General features: G+C 38.6%; 2 protein-coding genes across 2 annotated transcripts in view; one reads left to right on the top strand and one right to left on the bottom strand.

Moving 5' to 3' along the window:
- The window catches only part of zc3h3 (zinc finger CCCH-type containing 3), a 75,249-nt gene extending 64,791 nt beyond the window's left edge, over positions 1 to 10,458 (bottom strand). The window contains exons 1-3 of the mRNA XM_053635733.1: positions 10,398 to 10,458; positions 7,669 to 9,076; positions 5,124 to 5,326 (exon numbers count right to left, since the gene is read on the bottom strand). Coding sequence (XP_053491708.1) covers positions 5,124 to 5,326; positions 7,669 to 9,076; positions 10,398 to 10,443 — 1,657 coding nt within the window. The 5' untranslated portion in view covers positions 10,444 to 10,458. The remainder of the gene's footprint in view (positions 1 to 5,123; positions 5,327 to 7,668; positions 9,077 to 10,397) is intronic.
- A 32-nt stretch (positions 10,459 to 10,490) lies between these two features.
- Positions 10,491 to 26,070, top strand: cyldl (cylindromatosis (turban tumor syndrome), like). The gene is made up of 15 exons (XM_053635734.1): positions 10,491 to 10,878; positions 12,332 to 12,770; positions 12,845 to 13,102; positions 14,848 to 14,944; positions 15,199 to 15,380; positions 15,604 to 15,748; positions 15,845 to 15,974; positions 16,747 to 16,857; positions 17,204 to 17,295; positions 19,550 to 19,613; positions 21,160 to 21,313; positions 22,925 to 23,033; positions 23,915 to 24,033; positions 24,621 to 24,846; positions 24,996 to 26,070. The coding sequence occupies exons 2-15, from the start codon at positions 12,348 to 12,350 to the stop codon at positions 25,178 to 25,180; spliced, it is 2,295 nt and encodes a 764-aa protein (XP_053491709.1). The 5' UTR covers positions 10,491 to 10,878; positions 12,332 to 12,347; the 3' UTR covers positions 25,181 to 26,070.
- Positions 26,071 to 26,428: the final 358 nt, after the last annotated feature.

Below are 26,428 nucleotides of genomic sequence, written 5' to 3'. Positions count from 1 at the left end.
ACAGTCCACGTCAGCACCAATGTACTATAAACAGGAGTGGCAATAATTTAAGTGAGCTTCAAATCCACTAACCTGCATGCTAACTTAAGGGTAAACATGTTTTTTCCCGTCCTGATGGCTTATCACACTATGTATGCACAGTTTTGCTTATGTATGGACATCTGAGTGTGAATGTGCACTCTGCATATGTGATCCAACAGCCGAAGAGTAGTAAAAGACAGCGAGAAAGAGGCTTTTAGACAGCACAGCACTGATTTATCGGTAAATAAATGAGTACATCAACGGCTGCTCTGCAACAGGAGAAGGCTGCTGGTAACACGATTCTGTGAGATACTGAGTGTGTTTGAGAGGAGAGGTGCCCGAGCTGGTCAACGTTTATGTGCTGGGTGTGTGTATGAGTGTTTGTGAGGCCACAGATGCGTACAGTCGTGATTTACACACAGAGAACACTACTGACAGCAGAAAAAGTAATAAAAGTCTGACCTGACCCGCCCTTCCCGTGTGTGTGTGTGTGTGTGTGTGTGTGTGTGTGTGTGTGTGTGAGAGAGAGAGAGAGAGAGAGAAAGATGGGTTAGTAGGAGTGTTTCTAAACATATCATACCTAATAAAACCATTACAACTCTCCCTAAGGATAAATTTGAACATGCAAGAAAGAATGCCTGTAAAAGTAAACATGTACACACACAATTCAGCTACATTCAATTAAAATGCATTTTTAAAATGTAAGTTTGAAGAAATTAATGTTTGAAGAAATTTCTATGATGCACAATACGAATTACGATATTAAAAACTATATCTGTGTGAAAAACCGAACTCAATTACATTTTCATTAATACCTACCAAAAATATTTACTGAAAAAGGAGGAGAAATTTAAATGATGTACAAAATTGTAATATATAATCAGCTGCCTCCAAGAAAATAGTATTGTAACATAAGTTATCATAGTATCATATAGCCCAGCCCTACGATTTGGTCAATCAATGTTATAACAGTAATGAAAAAGTGTTCCTACCTATAACATTAAAAAAATAAAAAAATAAATAAATAAATGTATGCTGATAGGGTAATTTATCAGAGCTCTTGACTCCACACTCACATGGCAGCTTAAACCTGAACTCTGTGAGCATTTACATATCCGTTTAAGAATACAAAATAACCAATAACTTTACATCAATCTAAAGGGGGGGTTGTTTATTATTCAGAAGACTTCTGTAGGTAAGCACATTTTTCTGCTTCTTAAAAATAGGGGTGTAACGCTACATTGTGACATGATGCATCACGATGCAATAATGTGTGGGGGGAAAAAAAACGTGAAAAAAGTGCTTTCTGGAAATTCACATCATGGAAACCGGTATTCTATTAATCATGCATGTAAGCATGCAGTTGCACTGTTTGAACACCGGAGGTCCCATAATCTGCACAACCCATATAGTTAAAATATACAAAAAGCCTATCGGTCACGTCATAACGTTCTTTCGCAGAGAGCCTTCAACAAGCGTACTTGTGTAGTTCAATAGCCCAATAACTCCAGATTACTATGAACAACACACATTATACAATATGCAGCTGCACAACCATATTATAACTGTTAAAAAGAGCTCTTCAGTAGCTTTCAAACAACACCAAAGGCTGGGGAAATCAGGCACTTTAGGCGACTTTGGAGCTCTATTTTTGTGCTACGGAGCTCATTACGTTTCAGTCGTTCATTTTCAAAATCCCAGAGACTTGTTTATTCAATCAAAATTTGGGGGAGAATTTACACATTTACATTTCTTTTTTTATTACGATCATGTTAAACCTGTAGTACATTTTGTTTACAATATTAAAACACTGTAGCAATTTTTGGCTCGTTTAGTTTTATATAGACAAAACATACATTTGTATATGTATTGTATTTGATTCAGGATGATTTCTGTCATTATTTTTTCTTCTTTCAAATTTTGTTCAAAATATTCTGGGAATCATGAGTATTGTGAGTTAAACTGAACTGTAACTGGAGTGTGACAATTCAAAACACACAAATGGGTGGATGGATGGAAACCCCAAACAAGCGTGCTCGTGAAGTGGATCTTAATTTAATTCCATAATCGCCAGTGTTTCTGTCTTCATAATACTCATCTCTAGTTGGCACGAGCTACTGCAACATCACAGCCTTGACAAAGAATCAATATGTGTAGAAAAGCTGTCAGAAAGAATTTGGACAACATGACAAAGTGCTAAAATGATCCAATACCTCAAGAACCTCAAGAGAGAAGTGTTACGGTAGAAACTGACTGCAGGAAGAAATAAAGGAACATGATGTGCGTGTATGTGTGCGCGTGTGGGCTAAAGCGTGAGGAAAGTCTCGTCTCTTTACCCAGATGGCTTCCTTTGTGTGTGTAGTGTCTATTCTGATAAATAGTGTGAGGGCAAACGTCTGTCACCAGGCTCGAGGCCCCTTCATTTCTTCTCTCATTCCTCCCCTATGCTCATCTCCTCTCTATTACATTCTTCTGTCGTTTATTCACTTTATGGGATTATCGAGGCACTTCTCTCCCGCCTGCGATTCATTACACCCCTAACTGCTCACTTAGGTTTATGCCCCTTTAAATCCCCCTCCAGATAGCCAACCAGCCACGGTAAACAGGGACGGCAAGAAACAAGGGAGTGGGGGTGGGGGGAGTCATCAGAGAGAAAATTAAGAGATGTCACGCAGCGGTGAACGTGGCAGTGACGAGAAGCGGTTAGTCGCCATTTTTAACACGGCTGCCCTCTTTCTAGTCATTAGTAATTCAATTTGGTCTTTATTAGCCACGCTTATCTGCTGCGCAAAGTCCCTCTGGCTAGCCCATATGATTCCCCTTCACTCCTCCTCCAGCCCTCTTTAGTCATTCATACACTCCTTCACATTCACAAGTCTCATTCACCTCACACAAAGTTCAGCAGTAAAAAAAAATAAAAATAAAAATAAAAATAAAAGAGGAAGAGAGCAAAGGGAAACAGCGAGACGTGTGTGTAAATGGAAGATGAAAGTGCATTAATGGCGACGTGAACAGAGTTTGAGCGTGTAAAACGCACTCAAACAGACTGCAGGCGATTACGGCGAGACTCGCCTCTGCTATCTGCGAAAAGGAGGAGGGAGCAGGCTGTAAAAACAGTGATTGCTTTCCATCGTGTGGGGCCTATATTCTCCAGTTCGTTAAAACAATCCAATTTGCAAAAGGATAATTATGCATTAGCTCCTCTTTATCTACTGAGTGAGAGCACTGGCGGGGTTTGATAGCGTAGCTACATTCGGCGTGCCATTGCTGCAAATTACCCACTATCGGCACATGTACACCATCATGGCCAGAGTGGACAATTCATTAACCCCCCCAGTCCCCCCCACCTCGATCCCACACACACACATACATACACACACACCCTGAGTGCTTATACTCCAGCTACTAAGGGAATGCTGACCTCTACTGGACACGTCCTGGTACAAGAAGCAGGAATACCATCTATCCTCCAGAGCTTTCTTTCCTTTTTTTAAAATCAGCACAAAATGAATGCCCTATCCCGTGACCTAATTTACATCCCACATTCAGACTCTGCCTTTGTGTCTCTATGGTAGCGTACAGGATACAAACAAGGTTAATTAATTTTCCAGTGACTGTTTCGTGCTAATTGCTCATTATGCCAATTAGTCACAGAGGGTGTCAGGAACAGTCTATCTTTGAGGGAAGTGTGTACTGTTTACTGTTTACCAGCACAAACCTCTATAACGTGTTGAGCACAATAAACATCTGTCTGCTTTCTCAGCAGCAGCATTAACATCATCGTGCTGTTGTGAAGAGGCAGCATGCTGAAAAACTGCAGCACTAAAACCAGGCCTGTGCTGTTACTTCAGATAATCGTCAAGTAAAAGTGCTCCTACGAGTGCTCCTTTTCTGTAAACTCTATCTGTTAGAGGTTGACCGATAGGGGATTTTACAGATACCGTCAACCAAGCTGAAGTGTAGCTACTGATAACCGATACTGAACGAAAACATAACACTCAAAGTAAAATATTGCTGAACTTTACTGCAAAATAAACAGTACTGACTGTACCATGACCAGGACCAAGTGTACTGAACTTTTTTTAATGAAATAAATATATAAATATTCATATATATTAACTATTAATAAATATTAAAAGTAAATAAAAAATATAATTCCAGATTTTAAAACACTTCAAATAACACAACAAAATTTGTCAGTGATGCTTTTTATTTTTCCTCTAGAGGCCGCTCTTGTACTGTAAAATGACAGCAGACCCTTCTCAGCTGTCCCAGCAATGGACGCAACTGGGAAAAATGATCACTGTGGATTTTTGCCAATAGATTTTTGCAGATACTTCCAGCAATCGGTTATCGGTGCTGATTAATCGTCAAAACCAATCAATCAGTCGACCTCTACTATCTACCACATCTGAACATGGAGAAGAATCTCCATTTTAAAAGATTATAGGTGTGTTTACACGGAAGTGTGCAGATTCAACTTTCTGAAGTGCTCCATATCCCACAGACAGAGCACCTAAGGCTGAGACTATGCTTCTTCCTTTCAGATAGACGGGACTATGTTTTCAAAGGGACGAATTAATGGTATGATTTATGCATTTCAGTATGCGATACCTATCTAGTCACTTGGGTTTGACCTTACAAGCCTTTAGGAACGTGAAAGTATCCTGAATTACTTTGGAAAGTTGGAAAAACTACATAACCTTATAACATTTTGCAATACAGTAAAGTTTAGTTTATTTTGTACATTACAGGAAGTCAAATTAGGGCTTAAAACATATCTGTAACATATCTGTACTCTATTAGTAAAGATTTTGGAGAGATTCTTGTAATATTATTATATCTACGTAATCTACGTTAGGTCCAGAGACAAACATCAGCCAATCGATGTGTCTGTATTTGGGGATTAAACTGTGTACATATTTAATTTTTGCTGTGAACTCTTTCCTTTAACAGCGACACTATAAGCTGTAAAGCAGACCACTAGCATGTAAGGCAGTAATCATGCACAAGAAAAGACATGTAGCCTCATGGTCCAGTTTTACAGGATGCATCCACCCTACTGCTTATACGTGTCTTACCGTGAACATTCATAAACATACCTGTTCTTGAGCTCCATGGAGTAGTAACGGAGCTGGATGGAGAGAGACGCCGAAGTTTATGCCTGCCCAAAGAGACGAGCCCTCTGGATTGGCCTCGTCTGACACCGCTGGGGGTCTTAACAGGACTGTGTGCCCTCCTTCGCAGTGAATACCGACTCCTGATGGTCACCACGCTGACACTAGGTCTCCTCTCTGAAGTAGGACTACAAACAAAGAGAAACAATTGCATCAAAGATGGTATTTGTAGTAAGTATGTTGATCTTTGTGCTCCTGCCATCTTGTGCTCATCTAGTAGCAAATTGTCCCACCGTTTCCCCAAATACAGGTGATACTCAGGCACTCTGCTGAGGTAAATCAACAACAAAAAAAAAAAACAAGAATATTTATATTTAAATGCGCTATCAGCTTGAAACTCCTACTCAGGAAGTTGGGACGGTCTCCTCAACCCTGAGTTCAGCACGTGACCTCAAATCAGCATCAACAGCAAAGTAGCACTTCTTTACTCTTAACCACTCATCACAATGTCAGGTACACAGGGGGTGGGCATTCACTTCTATGCTTTCTAAACATGCATTAAAGCTGTAAATGATCACGCAGTCATGCAATGCATTTTCAATCAGTAGAATGTGACAGATTAATATTATTTCAATAGTTTGTGTTGCAAATGATATGACGGGGCACTATAAACCTGCTTTTAGCTGCATAAGGGCAATTTGTGGCTGAAAACACAGAACTAAAGAAATTATGGATGAATTTGCAGCTCCGTTTCTATTAGTGGTTTTTGCACTTGCACGAGAGCCATGATTTCATAGAGGAACACATGTTTACAGATTTACTCTTTCACCTAGACTATGCCATAGGTGTTCTACATTTACTTTACTATATTTAACAAAGTATCAGCTGTCCCACAGCAGGTTAATGTTTAAAAAAAATAATAATACATAGGACCAAAAGAACAAATAGGACAGGAAGAAAAACAATCCACAAAACTGAAAAGGAGCACAAAAATTCCCTTCCACCCATCTTCCATGACACTTATTAGGATAAGGTCACAGGGTCACGGAGAGCCTGGAGCTTATCAAAGGGAACTCAGGACACAAGGCGAGGGACACCATGGACGGGGTGCCAATCCATCACAGGGCACAAATGCACTCCTATTCACACACTTCAGACAATTTGGAAATGCCAATCAGCCTAAAACACGTGTCTTTAGACTGGGGGAGGAAACCGGAGTACCCGGAGGAAACCCCCAAACCACAGCGAGAACATGCAAACTCCATGCACACAGGGCGGAGGTGAGAATCGAACCCCCAGCCAGAGAGGTGTAACGCAAACGTACTAACCCTAAACCACTGTGCCTTCCACAGAGAATACCAAACACACTAAACCACACAACATACAATACAATCCTGACACTAATGTGCATTAACATTAAATACATGCTAAATAACTAAACATCATGTTGGCACTCAAAACTTTCCAACAATTTTTTTTTTTAATAAGCTAAAATTCTTAAATTGCTTGGAAGTTCATTTCAAAGCAGACTGACCAATAACAATTCTCCTTAATGGTATTTTAATAAGATAAAAGTAGAAATGCTTACTTATGAGCTAGACATTTGACTGGAATAATCTGGATCAGTCATATGTCCAGGGATTGTGTGGAACAGCATAGGTTTAATGAATTATTGATTGTTTGAAGCAGACATTTATGAGACTAACAAACTTAAAGCGCACTTATTATGGTTTGAAGTGTGCCTAATTTTGTTTTAAAGGTCTCATACAATAGATTTGCATGAATCCGAGGTCAAAAACACTTTAACGTGCTCATAATTTAAATTGCAGCATTACCCTTTTTTCCCCCCAGTGTCAAAAACGACATTAAATGATCCGTTCTAAAGGATTCACTCTAAACTCCTCCCTTCAGAGAGCATACTCTACTCTGATTGGTCAGTCGATGAAGACCAGCGGCAGGGCTTTTTGTTACAAATCTATGTAGGTTTGTACAGGAAGTAAGTCTGGAATCACTAACGACTCGTTTCAGCTGTTCGGAATCGCTTCCTTCTTTTGCGAGTCAATAACTCCATTTGTCGTGCATTTTGATTTTTGAAACTTTGCAGCCTTTTTACATTCACATAGAGCTCTATAACACACTACATGAAAGGTAATATTTGAAAAACCATAATAGGTGCACTTTAATATCTAGACCAGGGGTGTCCGATCCTATCTGGAAAGGGCCGGTGTGGGTGCAGGTCTTCATTCCAACCAAGCAGAAGCCTCATCTACCGAAAGCCATGATGAATTGATTAAAGCGATGCAATCAGGTGTGAGTTCTGCTCGACTAGAATGAGAACCTGCACCCACACCGGCTCTTTGCAGATAAGATTGGACACCCCTGATCTAGATGAAGATGCAGAAATAGCAACACCAAAAGTTATTATGCAAGTATTAACGTGATATGAGAATTGAATAAAATTTCACGACACAATCAGGTGAAGATATTCATTACTACAAAAGATAAAATATTGATCATATTGACTCCTTACCTGTTGCTGAATCGTCTGATGATCTTGGTTCTGCTCCTCAGCTTGAATCCACTGCTAGACAGAGCAGCGGAAGGGCTATGCTGGACTCGAGACACCGGCGATGCAGAATCCTTCTCATCCTTCTGTGCAGTCCATCGATACACTGAGCTCTTTCGAGAAGACCTCGGCGTGGACCCACGCACAACCGAAGAGGAAGTTGCTGCAACTGCCTTCCAGCTGTAGCGACTGCCATGACCCGCATGAGATGTAGAAGCTGCTCCACTGATTTTAGCCCTCTTTGATACGACACCGGTAGTTATGAGTTTCTTGCTTTCTAGTCCCTCCTTTGCCATTTTTCCAGGCACCTTAAGAGCTTTGGGTGAAAATAGCTTGTGCGGGAGTTTAGCTAAGGCTGTTTTGGCAGCTGTTGTAGGGGAACAGGAAGACGACACCCAAGAGTACTTTGAGGTCCTAGGGGTGCTGGAGGAAAAACTGAGCTTGCGATGAAGCTTCTTGCTAGAAGTGGGGGTTTGCTTGGCCATCCCTGGAGAAGCAGTAGATGCTGAAAGTGAGATTGGTGAAAACTGGTGGATCTCTAATTTTGTTTGGCTGGTCTCAGTCCCTTGGCTCTTCACCCAGGTAAATCGAGATTTCTTATGAGGAGACAAAGCCGCCGGAATCTTTGGAGCCAAATCTGCTTTAAGTCTGAGTTTCGACGTAGGCATAGAGGAAGATGGTGCGTCCTTATTAGGCATTATTACAGTCGTATTACTTGAAACAGTACTTGTGAAGTATGATTTCACTTGAGGCGGTGCACTCTTCTTTTTGTTAAAGGCACTGGACTCCTCAGATGAGGGAACAAACAAAGTAGCTGAACACTTTATATTTGATGTCGTGTTTTGTCTCATTTTCCCATCAAGTCCACTCTGTTGTCCACACTTTAACGAACACAACCCTGCCAGGTCTGTTATAGACTCAATGTTCGTACTTGTAGGTTCTAATACTGTCTTGTCCTCACCATCATCTGGGACTTTGTTACTCCCGAGTGATGACTCTTTTCCCATTACGCTGCATGAAGGCACTGTGCTCGCCTTACTCGTCCCCTCGTGTAAAACCTTACTGACACCAGAGAGAGAGCAAGCATCAGGTGCCACACCCTTGACTTGTCTGGTCTTGTTTAGATTCGCCTCAGAAATCTGTGAGGGTCTGCCTCCAGGAGCTCTGGTAGTCTTATTGTTGAGCGAGTATTTTTTCTTCCACTGGCTGGAAGAATGAGGTGCATATGGCTGCGGCTGATGTGAATATGAGGGAATGTAAGATGTGTTGTGCCCTCGACCCGTTCCCAAGCGACTTTTTGTGCAAAACCACTGAGATTGAACTGAACTTGACGGGGCATCACCATGCACTCTCTTGTGGTCCTTAATAAGATCTGTAATGATAGAATATTAGGATTATACAATGATTTAGATCTCTGTGAAGGAAACACAAGATAACTTCACTGTGTTACGTTAGCTAGCGGATATTTGGTGTAGGCTGAATCCCAAATGTTTACATCTACACTATCTATGTAGGGGAGGAAACAGTGGCTTTTATACCCTATGTAGTGCACTATTCACACAGTAATTAGCAATTTGGGATTCAACCACAATGTTTGTTTTTTTCCAAAACCTGAACACTTTCGTTATTGAGAACGTTCATTATTGTCTTCATATATTATGGTCTGTATTGTGTATTATATTCAGAGGAGCAGTAGAGTGAAGAAGGGGCAAGCGTCCTGAAGTGGCTCTACATCACGATCAGTGGATCACAGTTTTCACGATATTACCGTTATACCGTGATATTTTCCCACTCTCTCCTTGGCACTTCCAGCCGCTCCTTTACCTTTGACCCAAGATGGCGAAGGTGTACCTGTCGGCATGCCGTCTCTCTTGTCTTTCCCGTCTATTACAGTTTGTTCTATCTGTTATGTCTGTTCGTCTGGCATCTGTGCTGTTTTTACTGTGTATCGTGCCACACTGGTATCATGTAGATTCAGTGTTGACCTACAATCGTCAAGCTTTGCTTAACATCAGAAGCTGTATGTGTATGTGTGTAAAAAGAGGCTGAAAACATCTCTCTTCTCCCAGGCGTTTTAATCTAATTTTTCCTATTGTATATTATTATTTGATTTTATTCTGTTTTCTATTTTTACTTTCCTTACTCTGTTCAGCACTTTGGTTAGCTTTGCTGTATGAAACGTGCTATATAAATAAAATTTACGTACTTGCTATATTTTTCATGTAGGTCATCATACCGTGAAAGTTTCAAACCACAACACCCCTACTATATAGATTTCATTTTTATTTTTATTTTTATTTTTAAATAATAAAAATTTCAAACATAACATAGTGGGATAACGGTTAATATCATCCAAACAACCTGTCCAAAACTACCGAAGAACTAGTGAATGAACACCGTTTAAAAATATAACAATTAAGAAATACAACTAATACAAACCATAAAATACAAACAAAATAAAATACTAAATAAATTCTAAATAAAGGAAGCGTTCGGGTTTTGGAATAAAAGACGTTTCCTCCCCTACGTAGTGTACTTATATAGGGTGGAGTTAAACATTTGGGATTCAGCCTACGCCGGATAACAACTACCTAACGTACCGCAATGACGTGAAGCTTGTTTAATTTAACGTTTAGCTCGATGAAAAGACATAAATATATAACAAATTTATCGAAAATATATTCGTTTCTTACTTTGTAACTTCTCAATCTCTCTTTCTAATGCTTCTCGTTCGGCCATTTTCGAATCCAGGTCGCTTTCGTCATTAAACGGCGACGGTTCCGTATGTGGTTGACGTTCAAAGTGAGCTGTCCAATCAGATGTTCAAAAATAACTGCGTCACCCGCAGCTCGCGTCGCATATATGATCTATAGTAAGCTCATTCACTGCTATGGTGCGGGAAATGGTATATATATCCAATGTTGATGCGTCGAACACGAACAAATACAGAAGTGACAGATGACACAAACACAAACTTGTGAAAGTTGTTGCTGGAGTGATTACAGCAAGTAGGAATCTCAGAAAACTGAAAAACAGTGTTTATGGATCTTGGATTTCTGCTACTGGTTTCTGAAATGCGGACATAATGAGACTGTATTAAACTCAGAAGACACCTACGGATTGAATAAATCGAAAGTAAACGAGGTGAAATCTGGAGATAAACACATAAAACAGGTAAAGTCCCACATTTTAGTTTTCTTATCTAATCATTATTGTCAAATGTGTCTTCACTGATGTGTTTTATCATGTGTTTTTGCCACAGGTGACTGATTTGGTTTTTAAATGTTTTCACTTTCATACTGATCAGAAAGAGGAAACGGGCAGAAAATAGAACATGTCAGTGCAATCATCACTTAAAACTTGTGAATAATAAGTGGTAATCCTTTAAAACATCAGCTATCGGAGTTCATCTTTGCCAGTTGATTGCTGAAAGTCTTAGAAGCATGTTTTGTGGTGGAACTTTACACCCTCCTGTCCAACCCCCCATCCCCCATACACACAAACACACACACAAAAGGGGGAGGGGGGGAGAAGAATTTACATGCCCTTATGCAAAAGAGGCGTCGTCTAATTAAATATGCATAAATATGCATGCTTAATGAAACTAAAAGATCTAGTCTTTTGTTATTTGTAGAATTTAATTGTTTATTTCACTGTAAAGACACTCTGTACCATGTGATGTTATGTGAAAAAAAAATAGAATTTATGTTATTATTATAACTCTAATAGCTTTTCAGGGATATGTGACATGAATTTGATTGTGAAGTGGGCGGACCATGCTGAAAAAAAACAAACAATAGAAACCATCACAGAAAGTCTAATGGTTTCCACTACAAATATCATTACAAACCATTAACTAACCATTAAAACCATTACCATTATTGGTCATTAATGGTATCCACTTGAGATAACATGCCACCACTAGGAGGCAACAAATGACTAGTAGAGACCCACAGGGTTTAGTGGTTAGGATGTTTGCCTCACACCTCCAGGGTCGGGGGTTCGATTCCCACCGTGGCCCTGTGTATGAGGAGTTTGCATGTTCTCCCTGGGTTTCCTACGGGTGCTCCGGTTTCCTCCCCCAGTCCAAAGACATGCATGGTAGGCTGATTGGCATGTCCAAAGTGTGAATGGGTGTGTGAATGTGTAAGTGATTGTGCACTGCGATGGATTGGCACCCTGTCCAGGGTGTACCCCGCCTTGTGCCCGATGCTCCCTTCGATAGGCTCCAGGTTTCCCCGTGACCCTGAAGGATAAGCGGTATAGAAGATGGATGGATGGATGGATGGATGGAGACCCACAGGGACCATTTCAGTTTCCATTAAAACTAATACAATTTCCATTATAACCATTAAAACCATTACTATGAGGGTTACTTTTATTTTTTCAGCAGGGGAGTGTAAAGCCTTCAAAGAAAGATTCAGATAAAAACCGTGAATTAAACATCTTTTCTGTTGAGTTTGAATGTTTTTATTGCTACAGTTTAAGAGAAGACATGTTATAAATGCACATATTTATCCAAAAATCTGACCGAGTTACCCAGATTGGTATTGTTACCTGGATTGTAATTCATTTTGTCCTGTGCACTTTAATTTTTTTTTTTTTTTTTTTCATTTCACATTTGCAGGCATCTCTTATCAGCAATGGCCTCCCGAGATGATAAGACTTACTTCATCATCACTGAAAAACCCCCATACAGCTTGCTCAGACTAGGAAGTATTTGCTTCAAAAAGGAGAATCAAAATTCAACTCGAAAACTTCCAAAGGACATCGTACCAGTCACATTTATAGAAAACAGACTGAGTTATGATTTCCCATTTAATTTTCTGCACCCACTGACACGGCAGAATTCCGGATTTCTCTTGGCACTTGATAATTGTGAAGAGAGACTGAAGGAAATTGCAAAGCCTGAGCTTTTGGAGCAAGCCTCCGAATTGACTGTAGGGTCAGAAGTCACAGTGGAGCAAAACGGCGAGTGGCTTAAAGGTGTAGTTAGATACATCGGCCCGCTCTCTGCGTCAGTACTGGATCCTATTGTAGGAGTATTTTTTGGAGTTGAACTGCAGGTGAGTAGTAGTTAGTTTTGTCTTTATAAGTGAGCAAAACAAGATTCACTAAAGTATTTTGATTCACTTCTCAGGGAGAAGATAAGGGCAAAGGCTACACTGATGGAACCTTCAGATACCAAACCTTCTTTAAATGTCAGAAAGGTTGTGGCGTTTTTGTCCCTTTCACCAGAATCAGACCACAGCATCCCAAACCGTCAGCGCCAATGCTTGACATCCCAGAGCCACTCTCTGTTGGAGATCGCGTAACCTACATTCTTGATGATGAAAGCGGCTGTCAGCATGGGATGGTCCTGAATATTCTGAAAGATGGCATGATTTTGATTTCAACGGTATGTTGTTATTATACAGTTCTGTTAAACTCTCAGTTCTGATTGGTCAGAAGGTGTGGATATAACAGTAGCTCGTTCAGTAGTTACGGAGTTCTAAGGTTTATATTAAATGTGCTAATTTTAATGCATTATGATTTTTATAGTAACAGCTTACACCGGCTGGTATGGCATTTGTTCCATATAAATAAAAATTTAAAAAAGGTTGTTGATATGGTGAAGTTTTATATGATGAGACATTTGTATGGAGTTAATGGAAGGTAGAGTTCGACCGATAGTGCATTTTACCGATATTGACAACTAAGTTGGGCAGTACCCAATAATTAATTACTTATATTTATATAGCACTTTTCTATTCACTCAAAGCGCTTTACATTATATGGGGGGATCTCAACCACCACTAGTGTGTAGCATCCACCTGGATGATGCGAGGTCAGCCATAGTGCGCCAGAATGCCCACCACACACCAGCTATTAGTGGAGAGGAGAGAGTGATGTAGCCAATACAGAGATGGGAATTTCACCAGGACACCGGGGTTATATATTTACATTTACATTTATTCATTTAGCAGACGATTTTATACGAAGTGACTTATAAATGAGGAAATACAAGCAAAATATATATACACACTGGAATTTTTAATGACCACAGAGAGTCTGGACCTCAGTTTAATGTCTCATCCGAAAGACTGTGCTGTTTTTACAGTATAGTGTCCCCTTCACTCTACTGGGGTATTACGACCCACATAGACCACTGGGTGAGCGCCACCTGCTGGCCTCACTAATACCACTTCCAGCAGCAACCTTAGTCTTCCCCAGGAGGTCTTCCATCCAGGTGCTGGCTAGGCTCAACCCTGCTTAGCATCAGTGGGAAACCAGGGGAGAACAGCAGGGTGATCTGGCTCTGATAACCAATTAATCAACTGACTGTTTTTAAAATATACTGAATGAAAAGCTTACACTCAAAGTAAAATACTGCTAAACTTTATTACAAAAATAAACAGTACTGACTGTACCATGAAAATGTACTGTACTTTTTAAAATGGAAAACATATAAATTCATATATACAGTATTAACTATTAATAAATATTAAAGTAAATAAAAGATATACATCCAAACTGAACCAAAAAGTAACACTCCAAATAACAAATAAAAAAATAGAGACATCCAATATAAATTAAAAAAAACACTTCAAATAACTTTTTTCAGTGACAGTTATTTTTTCGCCTCTAGAGGCCACTTTCGTACTGTATAATGACAGCAGACCCTTCACAGCTGTTCCAGCAATGGACACAACCGAGAAAAAACTATCGGTGTGGATTTTTGCCGATTAAACAGTAGTTCCAGCAACTGGTTACCGGTGCCAATTAATTGGTAAAACCGATCGATCGGTCGTCCTCTAATGGAAGAAGTCTCCACTGTGAGTGCTTTTAACAGTCATAGATAAAGCTGTTACTTTAATTCTTCCAACACTGAAAAGTCTTTAAGACAGACGGTTTTGTGGTTTCTCAATAATGTGACTTTTTTGTATTATTAGTTGAAAGCGAGACTAAAATAAGAGACTGGTAAAAGAGCGAGAGTTTATAGCTGTTATATAGACATTCCACAATGTTAAACAACTATAAATGTTTTATTCCTTACATAACATCATGTTTATTCTTCTCTAGAACTCCTTCATAACCACTATATGATAAATAAATCATTTCACTTCTGGAATTAGGAATCAGAGATGACTTGTCTCTTTGCAGGACATAGATGAAAATGGAAAGGTTGGAGGAGAGAGGCAAATTCCATGGCAATGCGTTATTAAAGAGGAAGCTTTAAATACAGATGAGTGGCACAAATGTATGTAGCTACCTTATGAATTGATTTTATGTAAAAATGTTTGGGTTTTTTTTTTTGTATTAATCCATCCCATTTGTTTCAAATTAAACCAGTTCTAAAATGAATTTAATTTTGTAGATAGTTGCTACAATTGTGTAAAAGCATCTGCTATTTCAATGCATGTATTAAAATTAAGAGGCATGTAGTATAGATATGAATATAAATGAGTTGTCTTATAAATGTATTTATTTATGGTTTTAATGTTTTCTTTTTAGGTAAACCAGAAATGATGGTCATTTCTGAAAGTCCTGATATGGATAAGGATCCAGGTGCTGATATGGATATAAAAGTGGGGTCCACTGTGGAGGTTCATCTGGCTAAAAGCCCTGCCTTTGCAACAGTGCGTTGGATTGGCTCTCTTCCAAATATGCCTAGCAGAATGGCTGGCCTGGAACTGGTACTCATTAATACTGACACCTTCTGGTAACTCTGAAATGTTTCCTTTTGGGGAGTCCCCTTGACTCAGTTCAGCCTTTGTGCTGTGTGTAACATTTGTGTTTATTACCATGACATAGACATGAGGAAAAACACGATCACCACTACTATAAATAGAAAACATGCACCCTTGCTAAATGCACTTTGACCTTTTTTTTTAATGAAATCATTATTTTCTTCTACAGAAAGATGCATGTGGAGTGAGTGACGGGACATTCAGAGATGTTCGGTATTTCACATGCCCACCTAAACACGGCCTCTTCGTGAAAGTCTCTTCTTGTCAGCTTGGTGATCGTTTCCTGGGCAAAACTGCAGTAAATGGACACTTTGGTATGGAATATCTCTCACTGATTCATGGCAGTGCTGCTTATGACTATATATAATAAATATATATATATTTTTTTTTGTATGTGGGTGTGTTTATAGGGCATGATGAACAGGATATATCGGCTGTCCCACCCCTGAGGTCTGAGGACGTGATGACTGTTCTGACTGGCCAGATGAAGGGGATCCAGGGCCACTGTAACTCCTGTTACATGGATGCTGCCCTCTTTAGGTTTGGACCTGCTTAAAAGTTAGATCAGGGGTGTAAGATCTAATCTGATCTTATCCACAAAAGGGTCGTTGTGGGAGGTTTACAGTCCAATCAAGCAGGAGGCACACCTGATTCCACCTGTTTAATCAATTGATTTTGGCTTTCAATAGACTCCAGTGTGGATTCTGCTTGGTTGGACGGAAAACCTGCACACACACCGGCCTTTTCAGGATATACCATGTTCAGGTTAGGGTTAGATATAGATATAGAAAAATATAAATAAATATGAACACTTCATGCTGTATACAGGTGCATCTCAAATTAGAATATCGTGGAAAAGTTCATTTTTTCTGTAATTTAATTCAAAAAGTGGAACTTTCATATATTTTAGATTCATTACATACGGAGTGAAATATTTCAAGCCTTTTTTTTGTTTTAATCTCGATGATTACGGCTTACAGCTCATGGAAATCAAAAATCCAGTATCTCAAAATATTACAATAAAGTAAAATCAAGACTAAAACAAAAAATATTTCACTTTATGTGTAATGAATCTAGAATATATGAAAGTTCCACTTTTTGAATTAAATTACGGAAAAAATGAACTTTTCCACGATATTCTGATTTGGGATGCATCTGTAGATGTCATTGTAGTGTCTGTGCACCAGACTATAAGCATGCACACTAAGTTAAGATTGCATAATATTGCATCATACACTGGGTGAATTCTTTCTTTTAATTTTTAACTTACCACACTATACGATTGTCTTTACTAATCTTATTTTTGTTCTAGTTTGTTTTCCTGCTCATCAATACTGGACTCTCTTCTGTTTAAAAAGACTAAACCGAATGATGAACTCATCCAGAAAACTCTTCTAAGGGACATTGTGTGTCCTCTGCGCAGGTAGACTTGATACCACATTAAAGAAACAGCACTTTTTTTAAAAGTCATTTGTGGGATGTAATGGAATACTAATGCATATATTATTCAGAACAGATAATGCGTTCTAAATGGATACAGATACGAATATGAAGCGCACTAATATTTAGGCCTACACCACAATGTAAGGGTGTGTATCATGCAAATATTTGGAGCACTAAATGGATACAGATATCTTCTTAATGAGTTCATGCTCTTCATTACAATAAAATATTCTCCTCTTCATGACTCTGGATGTGCTGAAAGCCCCCCCCCCCCCCGGGATATCTCAAGTTTGTATCTGTGTGTGTGTGTGTGTGTGTGTGTGTAGCAAGGGTTTTGTCCCTGCGCAGAATGTGATGAAGCTTCGGAAGCAGGTGAAGGAGCGAGGTCACTGTCCTAGCTACACCACGGATGAGAAAGGTTTTCACTTTACATGTTTCAGTAGGATTACATATATATATATATATATATATATATATATATATATATATATATATATATATATATAATATATAATATAAGAAAATACAGCATATACAGTGCCCCCCACTAATATTGGCACCCTTGGCAAATATGAACAAAGGCCGCTGTGAAAAATTGTCTTTATTTTTTAATCTTATTTAGTTCAAAAAACGATTCACAAAAATATTCTGCTCTCATGGATATCAAACAATTGCAAAAGACAGGTTTATCCAAAAAAAAATATTTGTTAAACACAGGTGTGCAACAAGTATTGGTACCCCTATGAATTCATATGAGGAAAATATATTTGAAGTATATTCCCATTGATATTTTACATTTTTGTTAGTATATCTGGGTGACTAGGGACAGGAATTTGTTCAAACCATGACTTCCGGTTTCACAGGGGTATAAATATGAGGTAACACATAGGTCAAATTCCCTTAGTCATTCATAACAATGGGTAAGACCAAGGAATTATAACTGTTACATGCAGCAAAAGGTTGTTGAGCTTCACACAATGGGAAGTGGCTATAAGAAAATAGCACAAGCATTGAAAATGCCCATTTCCACCATCAGGGCAATAATTAAGAAGTTCCAGTCAACTGGAAATGTTATGAATCAACCTGGAATTGGACATGTGTCTATATCGTCTCAACACACTGTGAAGAGGACAGTTCGAGTGGCCAAAAAATCTCCAAGGATCACAGCTGGAGAATTGCAGAAGTTCGTTGTGTCTTGGGGTCAGAAAGTCTCCAAAACTACAATCCGAAGTCACCTACATCACCACAAGTTGTTTGGAAGGGTTTCAAGTAAAAAAAGCCTCTACTCTCATCCAAAACCAAACCCAAGTGTCTTCACTTTGCCAGACACTACTGGAACTTCAAATGGGATCGGGTTCTATGGTCAGATGAAACCAAAATATAGGTAGCCATATGGAAAAGTACCTCATGCCCACAGTTAAATATGTTGGTGGCTCTTTAATGTTTTGGGGCTGTTTCCCTGCCAGAGGACCTGGACATTTTGTTAGGATACAGCACTGCCTGGCTCTGGGTTACTGATCGGAAGGTCAGGGGTTCAAGCCCTGGCGCTGCCAAGCTGCCACTGTTGGGCCCTTGAGCAAGGCCCTTAACCCTCTCTGCTTCAGGGGCACTGTATCATGGCTGACCCTGCGCTCTAACCCCAACTTCCTGGCATGCTGGAGTATGCAAAGAAAAGAATTTCCCATTGCTGTGACCAATAAAGACTCTATCATTATTATCATCAACTCGATCAAATAAACAGATATTAACTGAAAACCTGACTGCCTCTGCCAGAAAGCTTAAAATGGGCCGTGGTTGGATCTTCCAGCAGGACAGTGATCCAAAACATACATCAAAACCCAAAAATGGTTTACTGACCACAAAATCAAGGTCCTGCCATGGCCATCCCAGTCCCCTGACTTGAAACCCATAGAAAACCTGTGGGCTGAACTGAAGAGGAGAGTCCACCAGCGTGGATCTTGAAATTTAAAGGATCTGGAGAGATTCTGTATGGAGGAATCAGATCCCTTACCATGTATTCTCCAAGCTCATCAGGCATTATAGGAGAAGACTCAGAGCTGCTGTCTTGGCAAAGGGAGGTAGCACAAAGTATTGACTCAAAGGGTGCCAATAATTGTTGCACACCTATATTTAACAGATTTTTTTTATATATATAAACCTTTGTTTTGTTTGCAATTGTTCGATATCCATGAGAGCAGAGTATTTTTGTGATTTTTATTTTTTTTTTAAACAAAAGATCAAAAGGGTCTATAAAGAATTTTTCACAGCCTTCCTTGCTCATATTTACCAAGGGTGCCAATATTAGTGTAGGGCACTGTAGGATTCTATAGAATAACATACAATAATGTTGTAAAGTAATGTTTTTGTGTGATTTAACATTTTAGGCAGGTTTTACAACAAAGATATTAAATTCTTCAGTCTGATTAGTCTGAAGGTGTCGATTTATTTTCTATAACAGCAGCTCGGACAGTAGTTGCAAGACAGTCACATATAACAGTATTTTGAAATGCGTTATAATAATTCTGCAGTTGCAAGTTACAAATGACATACAGCCAAATGAATCAATACAGATTAGTGTATTTCTGGTTCCAGTTTTATCATAAAAACAAATAGAGCTGCATTAAGAGTCAGCAATATATTAATTATTAGGTGTGCCTTTTTTCTACACTCAGATCCAGAAGAGTTTCTTAATCTCATCATGCAAGACATTCTGTCACTGGAGCCACTACTGAAGCTGTAAGTAAGACACCATGTCCCTTATGATTCAGAAGTGGAATATGCACAACATTTCCAATCTGATGTGTAGGATTTATCAAAACAAAATTTACACAAATCTGCTTTTTTTTTTTTACATTTGTTTATTTATTTATTTATTTATTTATTTATTTATTAAGTATGTAGCAGTAAACATAACAGACTCAGAAGTGGTTTCATGTGGGAGATAATCATAGGTTTGGATCTGCTAATTAAGTGAATTGTCATGCGAAAGACGTGGATGCAGCTGCAAAAATATCCTTTAATGAAAAAACAATTTAAAAAAAAACATGCAAAAGGTCAGGTGACCAGAATAAACCAAGATCAACAGAATCTCAATAATAATGGGGGGTATTCAGGTGTGTGTGTTCAGTAGTCAGGTAGCTGAACAGGACAGTAAGTGTATATGCTGGGAGCTGGAGTTCAAGGGGGCCATGTTTGTAGGCTGAGCAGAAGTTTAAGAGCTGGAGTTTGACATTACTGGAATTACCTAGAACATCCATTACTTAGTCTTTAGTCTTTTTAAATTTCCTTAATGTTATATCGAAGGTTTAGAGTAACACTGACATCCTGTTAGCTTTTTATGATGTTTTAATCAGCATTCCGGTTGAAACACATGTACTGAGTGGCTTATCCACAGATAGTGATACCCAAAACACTGCTGATCAATTTGTCTAACTACTTGGCATAACCAACTTAAAACCATAGACTACGTTTACATGCACAGCAATAATTCCATATAAATCAATTTGGCAATAATAATTAGTATCGAGTCATGTAAACGGCGCAATCTGATTGCCCCATTCCGACAATATTCTGATTCCCGCCCCTGGAATATGCCTGTTTAAATCGGAAATTTTAAACACCTTATTAAGAAAATCCACTGAAAGGAGATATATGCGCAAGCTCAGTCCACAAGGAATTGTGGGTGCTAACAGATGCTTAGGTTAGGTATTTAGGAATGGCAACTCAGATATACTTACAAAACCATGTATACAGGAATATTCTGATGCCTGTATGCATATAAACAGCATATGCGGAATTGGGCTGCAACCTGAATATAGACCTTAAATGGAATTTGATGTGCATGTAAACGTAGTCAGTAGGATTTTTAGCTATTGTCACGTTCCAGTTCCTCTAAAAAAGACACGTCATCACACATTTGCTGCTTTTTGAATATCATTCTGGCTTATTCCAAATGAATTCAATTATGTTAATCACTAGTCACATCTAACATATTTTTCTGTTGAAAAACACTGAATTAAAAAAAAAACAGTGAAATGCACACATTGTTTTTTACAATTAGTATTTCATATTTATTACTAATGATCACTTCCTTCACAGATAAGTTGACTGTGCACATTTAATGAACGTCAATTTTGATATGCACATGTGCATTTTATTTGTAAGAACAAATGTAGACATTTTTATACTCGTAAATGAACATTATCAAATGTCTGCATTTTTTTAAAATTCCATTTATATGCTTTTTTTTGTATTAAACTCTCTTCTCCCTGTCTTTATTTAGGAAATCATGTAATCAGCCTAAATTTTTAACAGAGGTGGAGCAGACGAGTTACTTGTACCAAATCTTCATGGATTACAACCACAGCCTGATTTTACCGACAGTTCAGCAGCTGCTGGAGCATTCTTTCTACAACAACAGCATCAAACTATCAGAGGTAGGTGCAGTGTGCATACATCCTAGTCCGTAACATGTTTTCTTGTTTAGTACATTGTTTAAACCGTAAAGTGACGTTGCCCTGTAGGTGGGGCTGTTGGCTAACTCCTGATTTCAGTGAGTCATCACCAGGTAATGCCGAAGAGCGAGTATATGTGACATTTTATAATAATAATAACCCCACACCCAATAAATGTGCAGTATGGGTGGTTTCCTAGCTTTTAGCTTTCAGAGTTAGTCATGAGGTTGGGTTGTTATCGCACTCCTATTCCATTTCCATTGTAAAGTAGATCACAGGACACTGTCATTCTGTAGAACTAGGAGTTTTGTGATGAAAGACCAACTGCAAAATGCACTCAGGTAATGCACTGTCATGTATGCACTTCTAGACAAGTAAAAATAGTAATAATAATGAGGAACTGGAAGAAAGAAGGGAGAGAGGGAGATGTAAGGGAGAGAATGCAAGAATAACAGAAAGACAGAATGGAAGGAAGCAGAGAAAAAGAATAAAAGAAGAAAGGAAAAAGGAAGTAAGAAGTTGATAAAAAGGAAAAGAGAGAAAGTAAGAAAAAAGAGATAAGAGAGAGAGGGAGAGAAGAGAAAGAAATAAATTGAGAAAGGGAGAATGAGAGAAAGAGAATGCAAGAATAACAGAAAGACAAAATGGAAGGAAGCAGAGAAAAAGAATAAAAGAAGAAAGAAAAAGGAAGTAAGAAAGGGAAAGGTTTAGAAATTGAAAAGAAAGGAAAAGAGAGAAAGTAAGAAAGGTAGGGAGAGAGAAGAGGAAGGAAGAAATTGAGAGAGGGAGAATGAGAGAAAGAATGCAAGAAAAGTAGAAAGAGCAAACAAGAAAGAGAGATAAAGAGGACACAGAAAAAAGAATAAAGGAAATGAGGAACAAGAAGTAAAGAAAGGGAAATGTGAGTGGAACGGAAAAATTAAGTATGAAAGTTGACCGGAATAAAAATTAAAGACAAGGAAATGAAAGACAGAAATAAGACAAAGTGAGAAATAAAGGATGAGTGAGAGATAAAGAGAATGAAGAAAAAATAAAAAAGGAAAGAAGAAAATATGGCATCACCAGGTGGCAGCTGGAATTCAACTTCCTGAAAATGAATTAAAAATGAATTTCTGAAAAATAGTAAATACACACTCACTGACCACTTTATTTGTAACACCTGTACACCTGCTGAATCATTCAGTTATCCACTCAGCCAATCACATGACAGCAGTGCAGTGCATAAAGAGCTTCAGAGGAGCTCTGAATATTAAGGAACGAGTTACTGAAACTAGTTGTTATAAGATATTTGTGAAGTCTGTTGGCCGAGTTGCGTACAGTATATTGCAGCTGATATCTATGATGAATTGAAGGTTTTAGCAGGAGTGCTCATAAAAAAAAATAATTACTAATCAAGATGTAGCATCTTTTGATTTCAGTGAATGAGAGATGCATTTGCACTTAACAGAAGAACATAAACTCTACACCTTTACAATAAAAAGATAACACTTTATTGATCCCATGAGAAAATTAGAGGAAATTACACAGAACACACTGTGTTTTACACTCACTTCTTACTTCTAACCTTCTATTTGTGTCTTTCCATGACTCCAGGTGCCTTCTTGCCTGATCCTGACAATGCCTCGCTCTGGGAAGCAGTTTAAAATGTTTCCCAAAATCATTCCCTCGCTACAGCTAGATATCACTGCTCTTCTATCCAACGGTAGGCTGACAATGCCTCAAAATTCAAATCCAAACAGTGGTGATTGTGTGACCTTAACTTTAGTAGCCTTTATACAATGAGTGTAACACAGTCACCATCTGTATCTCTAACTATTTAGCATTCTAAATGTCTGTATCTGTATCTGTATTCGGATCACTTGAATATGCCCACGAGGAAATATAAACCTCCCTTGCTTGCGACTTTGTTGTTGCATCCTGTGATTTCACTTTAAACCAAATGGCCTGTAAACCTTTCCGGCAAGCTTTCTAAAAAGAATTGTAGTACACCTCATATTCATATCTGTTTAGAACATGTTGGCCATGTTGACACCTCACCATCACACCCATGTGTGCTTTTTCAACATCCCATTCCAGATTTAGTCCCCCTTTGCTGTTGTAATAACCCCCACTCTTCTAGGAAGGCCTTCCACTAGATTGTGGAGCGTGGCTGTAGGGATTTGTGCTCATTCAGCTGATGTTAGGTGAGGAGGCCTGGGGTGCAGTCAGTGTTCCAGTTCATCCCAAAGGTGTTCAGTGGTGTTGAGGTCAGGGCTCTGTGTAGACCACTCAAGTTCTTGGCAAACCATGTCTTCATGGAGTTCACTTCATGCACAGGGGTTTTGTGATTCTGAAACATGTTTTGGGTCTCTTCATTCAAATAAAGGATCGTTGTAATGCTACAGCATACAAAGACATTCTATACAATTGTGAGTTTCCAAGTTTTTGGCAAAATTTTGTATGTGGAAAGAACCACATATGGATAATGATGGTCCGGTGTCTACATTCTTATAGTGCCGTTATAGTGTGTTATGTGTTCATTCTCATTCCGAACAATGTATGCATATTCAGTTACATCGCTACGCATGTGTGTATGTGTTTTAGGTCTTCAGCAGTGTGTGGTGTGTGGACAGTTGGCTCATGTGGAGTGTAACCAGTGCTTCATAGATTCAGTTTTCAGCAGTACAGGACTAAAGGCTTTCTGTAATAACTGTTCAGCTCAGGTGGGTCTGTTTATACACTTTTATTTCCGCTGCATGAACATCCATAATATTGTATTTTCCAAACTGTTGTTCCAAATTGTAATAATTAGAGGTCGACCGATTAATCGGTTTTGGCAGTTGTCACAATTTTGTTGTGTTATTCGAAGTGTTTTTTTATTATTATTTATTCATTTTGGATGTCTCTATTTTTATTTGTTATTTGGAGTGTTACATTTTGGTTCAGTTTGGATGTATATCTTTTATTTACTTTAATATTTATTAATAGTTAATATATATTCATTTAAAAGTAGTACAGTATATTTTCATGGTACAGTCAGTACTGTTTATTTTTGTAATAAAGTTCAGCAATATTTTACTTGTGTTATGTTTTCAATCAGTAACAATTTTAAAAACTATCGGTTGATTGATCGGTTATCAGCAGGCGCTGCCCAACTTAGTTATCGGTATCTGTAAAATCCACTATCGGTCGACCTCTAGTAAAAATGACTAGCAAAGATATTACCTTTCAAATGTAGAATGCTTTTCTTGAAGGCTAGTGTTTGTTTTACAAATAAAAAATTTTTGATCCTGTTGTATATCATGCTCAGGTCCACCTACACCCCAGCCGACAGTCTCATAAACCCACATCCCTGCACTTCCCTGAAGGATTTTCTCACTCACGCAACACTGGTAGTGTAGCATACATACCCCCACGAGAAAAACTGGAGCTGTTTGCCGTGCTGTGCATAGAGACCAGCCACTACGTTTCCTTTGTCAAACATGGACCAAAAACCACCGACTGGATCTTTTTTGATAGCATGGCTGACCGAGTGGGTGAGTGCAAAAAATGATAAATGAAAATGCATCATGGGATGTCTGATTATTTTAGTTTTGCATTAGTCTTAGCTTTTTATTTTTATATGTTTTTGAATGTATATTTTTGTGTGCACACAATTTTACTAATTTCCACAACCTGTTCTTAGGTGAGACTGATGGGTTCAACATTCCGGAGGTTAAAGCATGTCCAGAAGTGGCACGCTACCTCACTATGCCTCTAGCTGAGCTGGCTAAGCAGGTACCTCGTGAAATGGATGGTGTGGCAAAGAGACTCTTCTGTGATGGCTATATGTACCTATACCAGAGCCCCAGTATGGCCCTGTATCGCTGACACAATCAGTCAAGGCTCAAAACAAATGGCTACACACTCACCCACATTTTGAATTCAAGGAAACATATTTTGAATTCAAGGAATACTGATATTCATGTTAATAAACTAAAGATACATGCTGAGACTTAAACGTTCCACTCCATGTGTAAGCTTTTAGCTGATTGTTGGACTTTTAGGAGCTGAAATCGTACATTATTTTTTGGATTATGCTTTTTGGCACTAATGGGAAATACACTTGCATAGACACAGTATACTTTGAATAGTGCCTTGAAACAACCACTGGACATAATTAATGGAAAATATGTATTGTGGTTAACGTTGAATTAAAATTTTCCACCTTTTTATTCAGTTTCTAGGAAATGATAATGTCTTATCTGAAAAGGAGAAGAGTGGTAGTTTCTTTTACCAAATCCAATAATTCCAGAGTTGCATTTATTGCCTTATTTCTTCACAAGAGAAATGTAATGTCAATCACAGCATCCTGTTGTACCAAATCCACACATAACTGCCTGACCTGTACATATTGCGATCACTGAGACTAAACAAATATTATAAACACATCAAATAGCCTGCTGTATATGTAATGGTACCATTGCCATACAAGTGAAAGAAAGTTAAGAATGAACACAGATTGCTGTACATTTGATGTTAAACTGTGGGATTAATGAGATTTGCTCATCTAAAGGAGGCTTTCCTGTTGATGTTTTTGGTGGAATTGTGCCTATTTCTATTTTTGGAGGGGGTTGTGAAACATTGAAATCAATATATTGTGCGTCACGAATATGCACTTAAATGTCTTGCTTATTTTGTGTATCTAATACAATTAGATGTTTCTCAGGGAAATTGCCATTTTTGGAATCATTGATTTAATAAAACTACTTTGAAAAGTGCTCTAGTAAAACGTCTTTTTTTTCAAATTGGTTTCCTCCACTTTCTCCGGTTTCCTCCCATTTCCCAAAACATGCTGGTAGGCTACTCTAAATTGCCCCTAGGTATGAATAACAGTGTGAATGTGTGTATGATGGTATTCAGTGAACAGGCATCACATCTTGAGTGTATTCCCTCACGCACAGTGTTCCTGTTTTTAGGTCCACCACCACCCCGAGCAAGATAATGTGGAAAGACAGAAAGAGAGGAAGCCATTTCAGCCATTACCCTGGCTATCATTTGTTTGTATTCTCTCTTAATCTCTTTCTTAACTACACATCTTCTCTTTCCTCTTCAAATGTGCACCATTTCCAAACAATT

Source organism: Ictalurus furcatus, chromosome 11 (assembly GCF_023375685.1).
Source record: "Ictalurus furcatus strain D&B chromosome 11, Billie_1.0, whole genome shotgun sequence".
NCBI lineage: Eukaryota > Metazoa > Chordata > Actinopteri > Siluriformes > Ictaluridae > Ictalurus > Ictalurus furcatus.
This window is presented reverse-complemented; position numbering and strand designations above follow the sequence as displayed.

Excerpts from the sequence above, each read along its gene's own strand:
- cyldl (XM_053635734.1), top strand. The coding sequence starts at position 12,348 with ATGGCCTCCCGAGATGATAAGACTTACTTCATCATCACTGAAAAACCC. Across the intron at positions 15,381-15,603 it reads GAATGGCTGGCCTGGAACTG|AAAGATGCATGTGGAGTGAG; the intron begins GTACTCATTAAT and ends TTTCTTCTACAG. Across the intron at positions 21,314-22,924 it reads ACAGCATCAAACTATCAGAG|GTGCCTTCTTGCCTGATCCT; the intron begins GTAGGTGCAGTG and ends CCATGACTCCAG.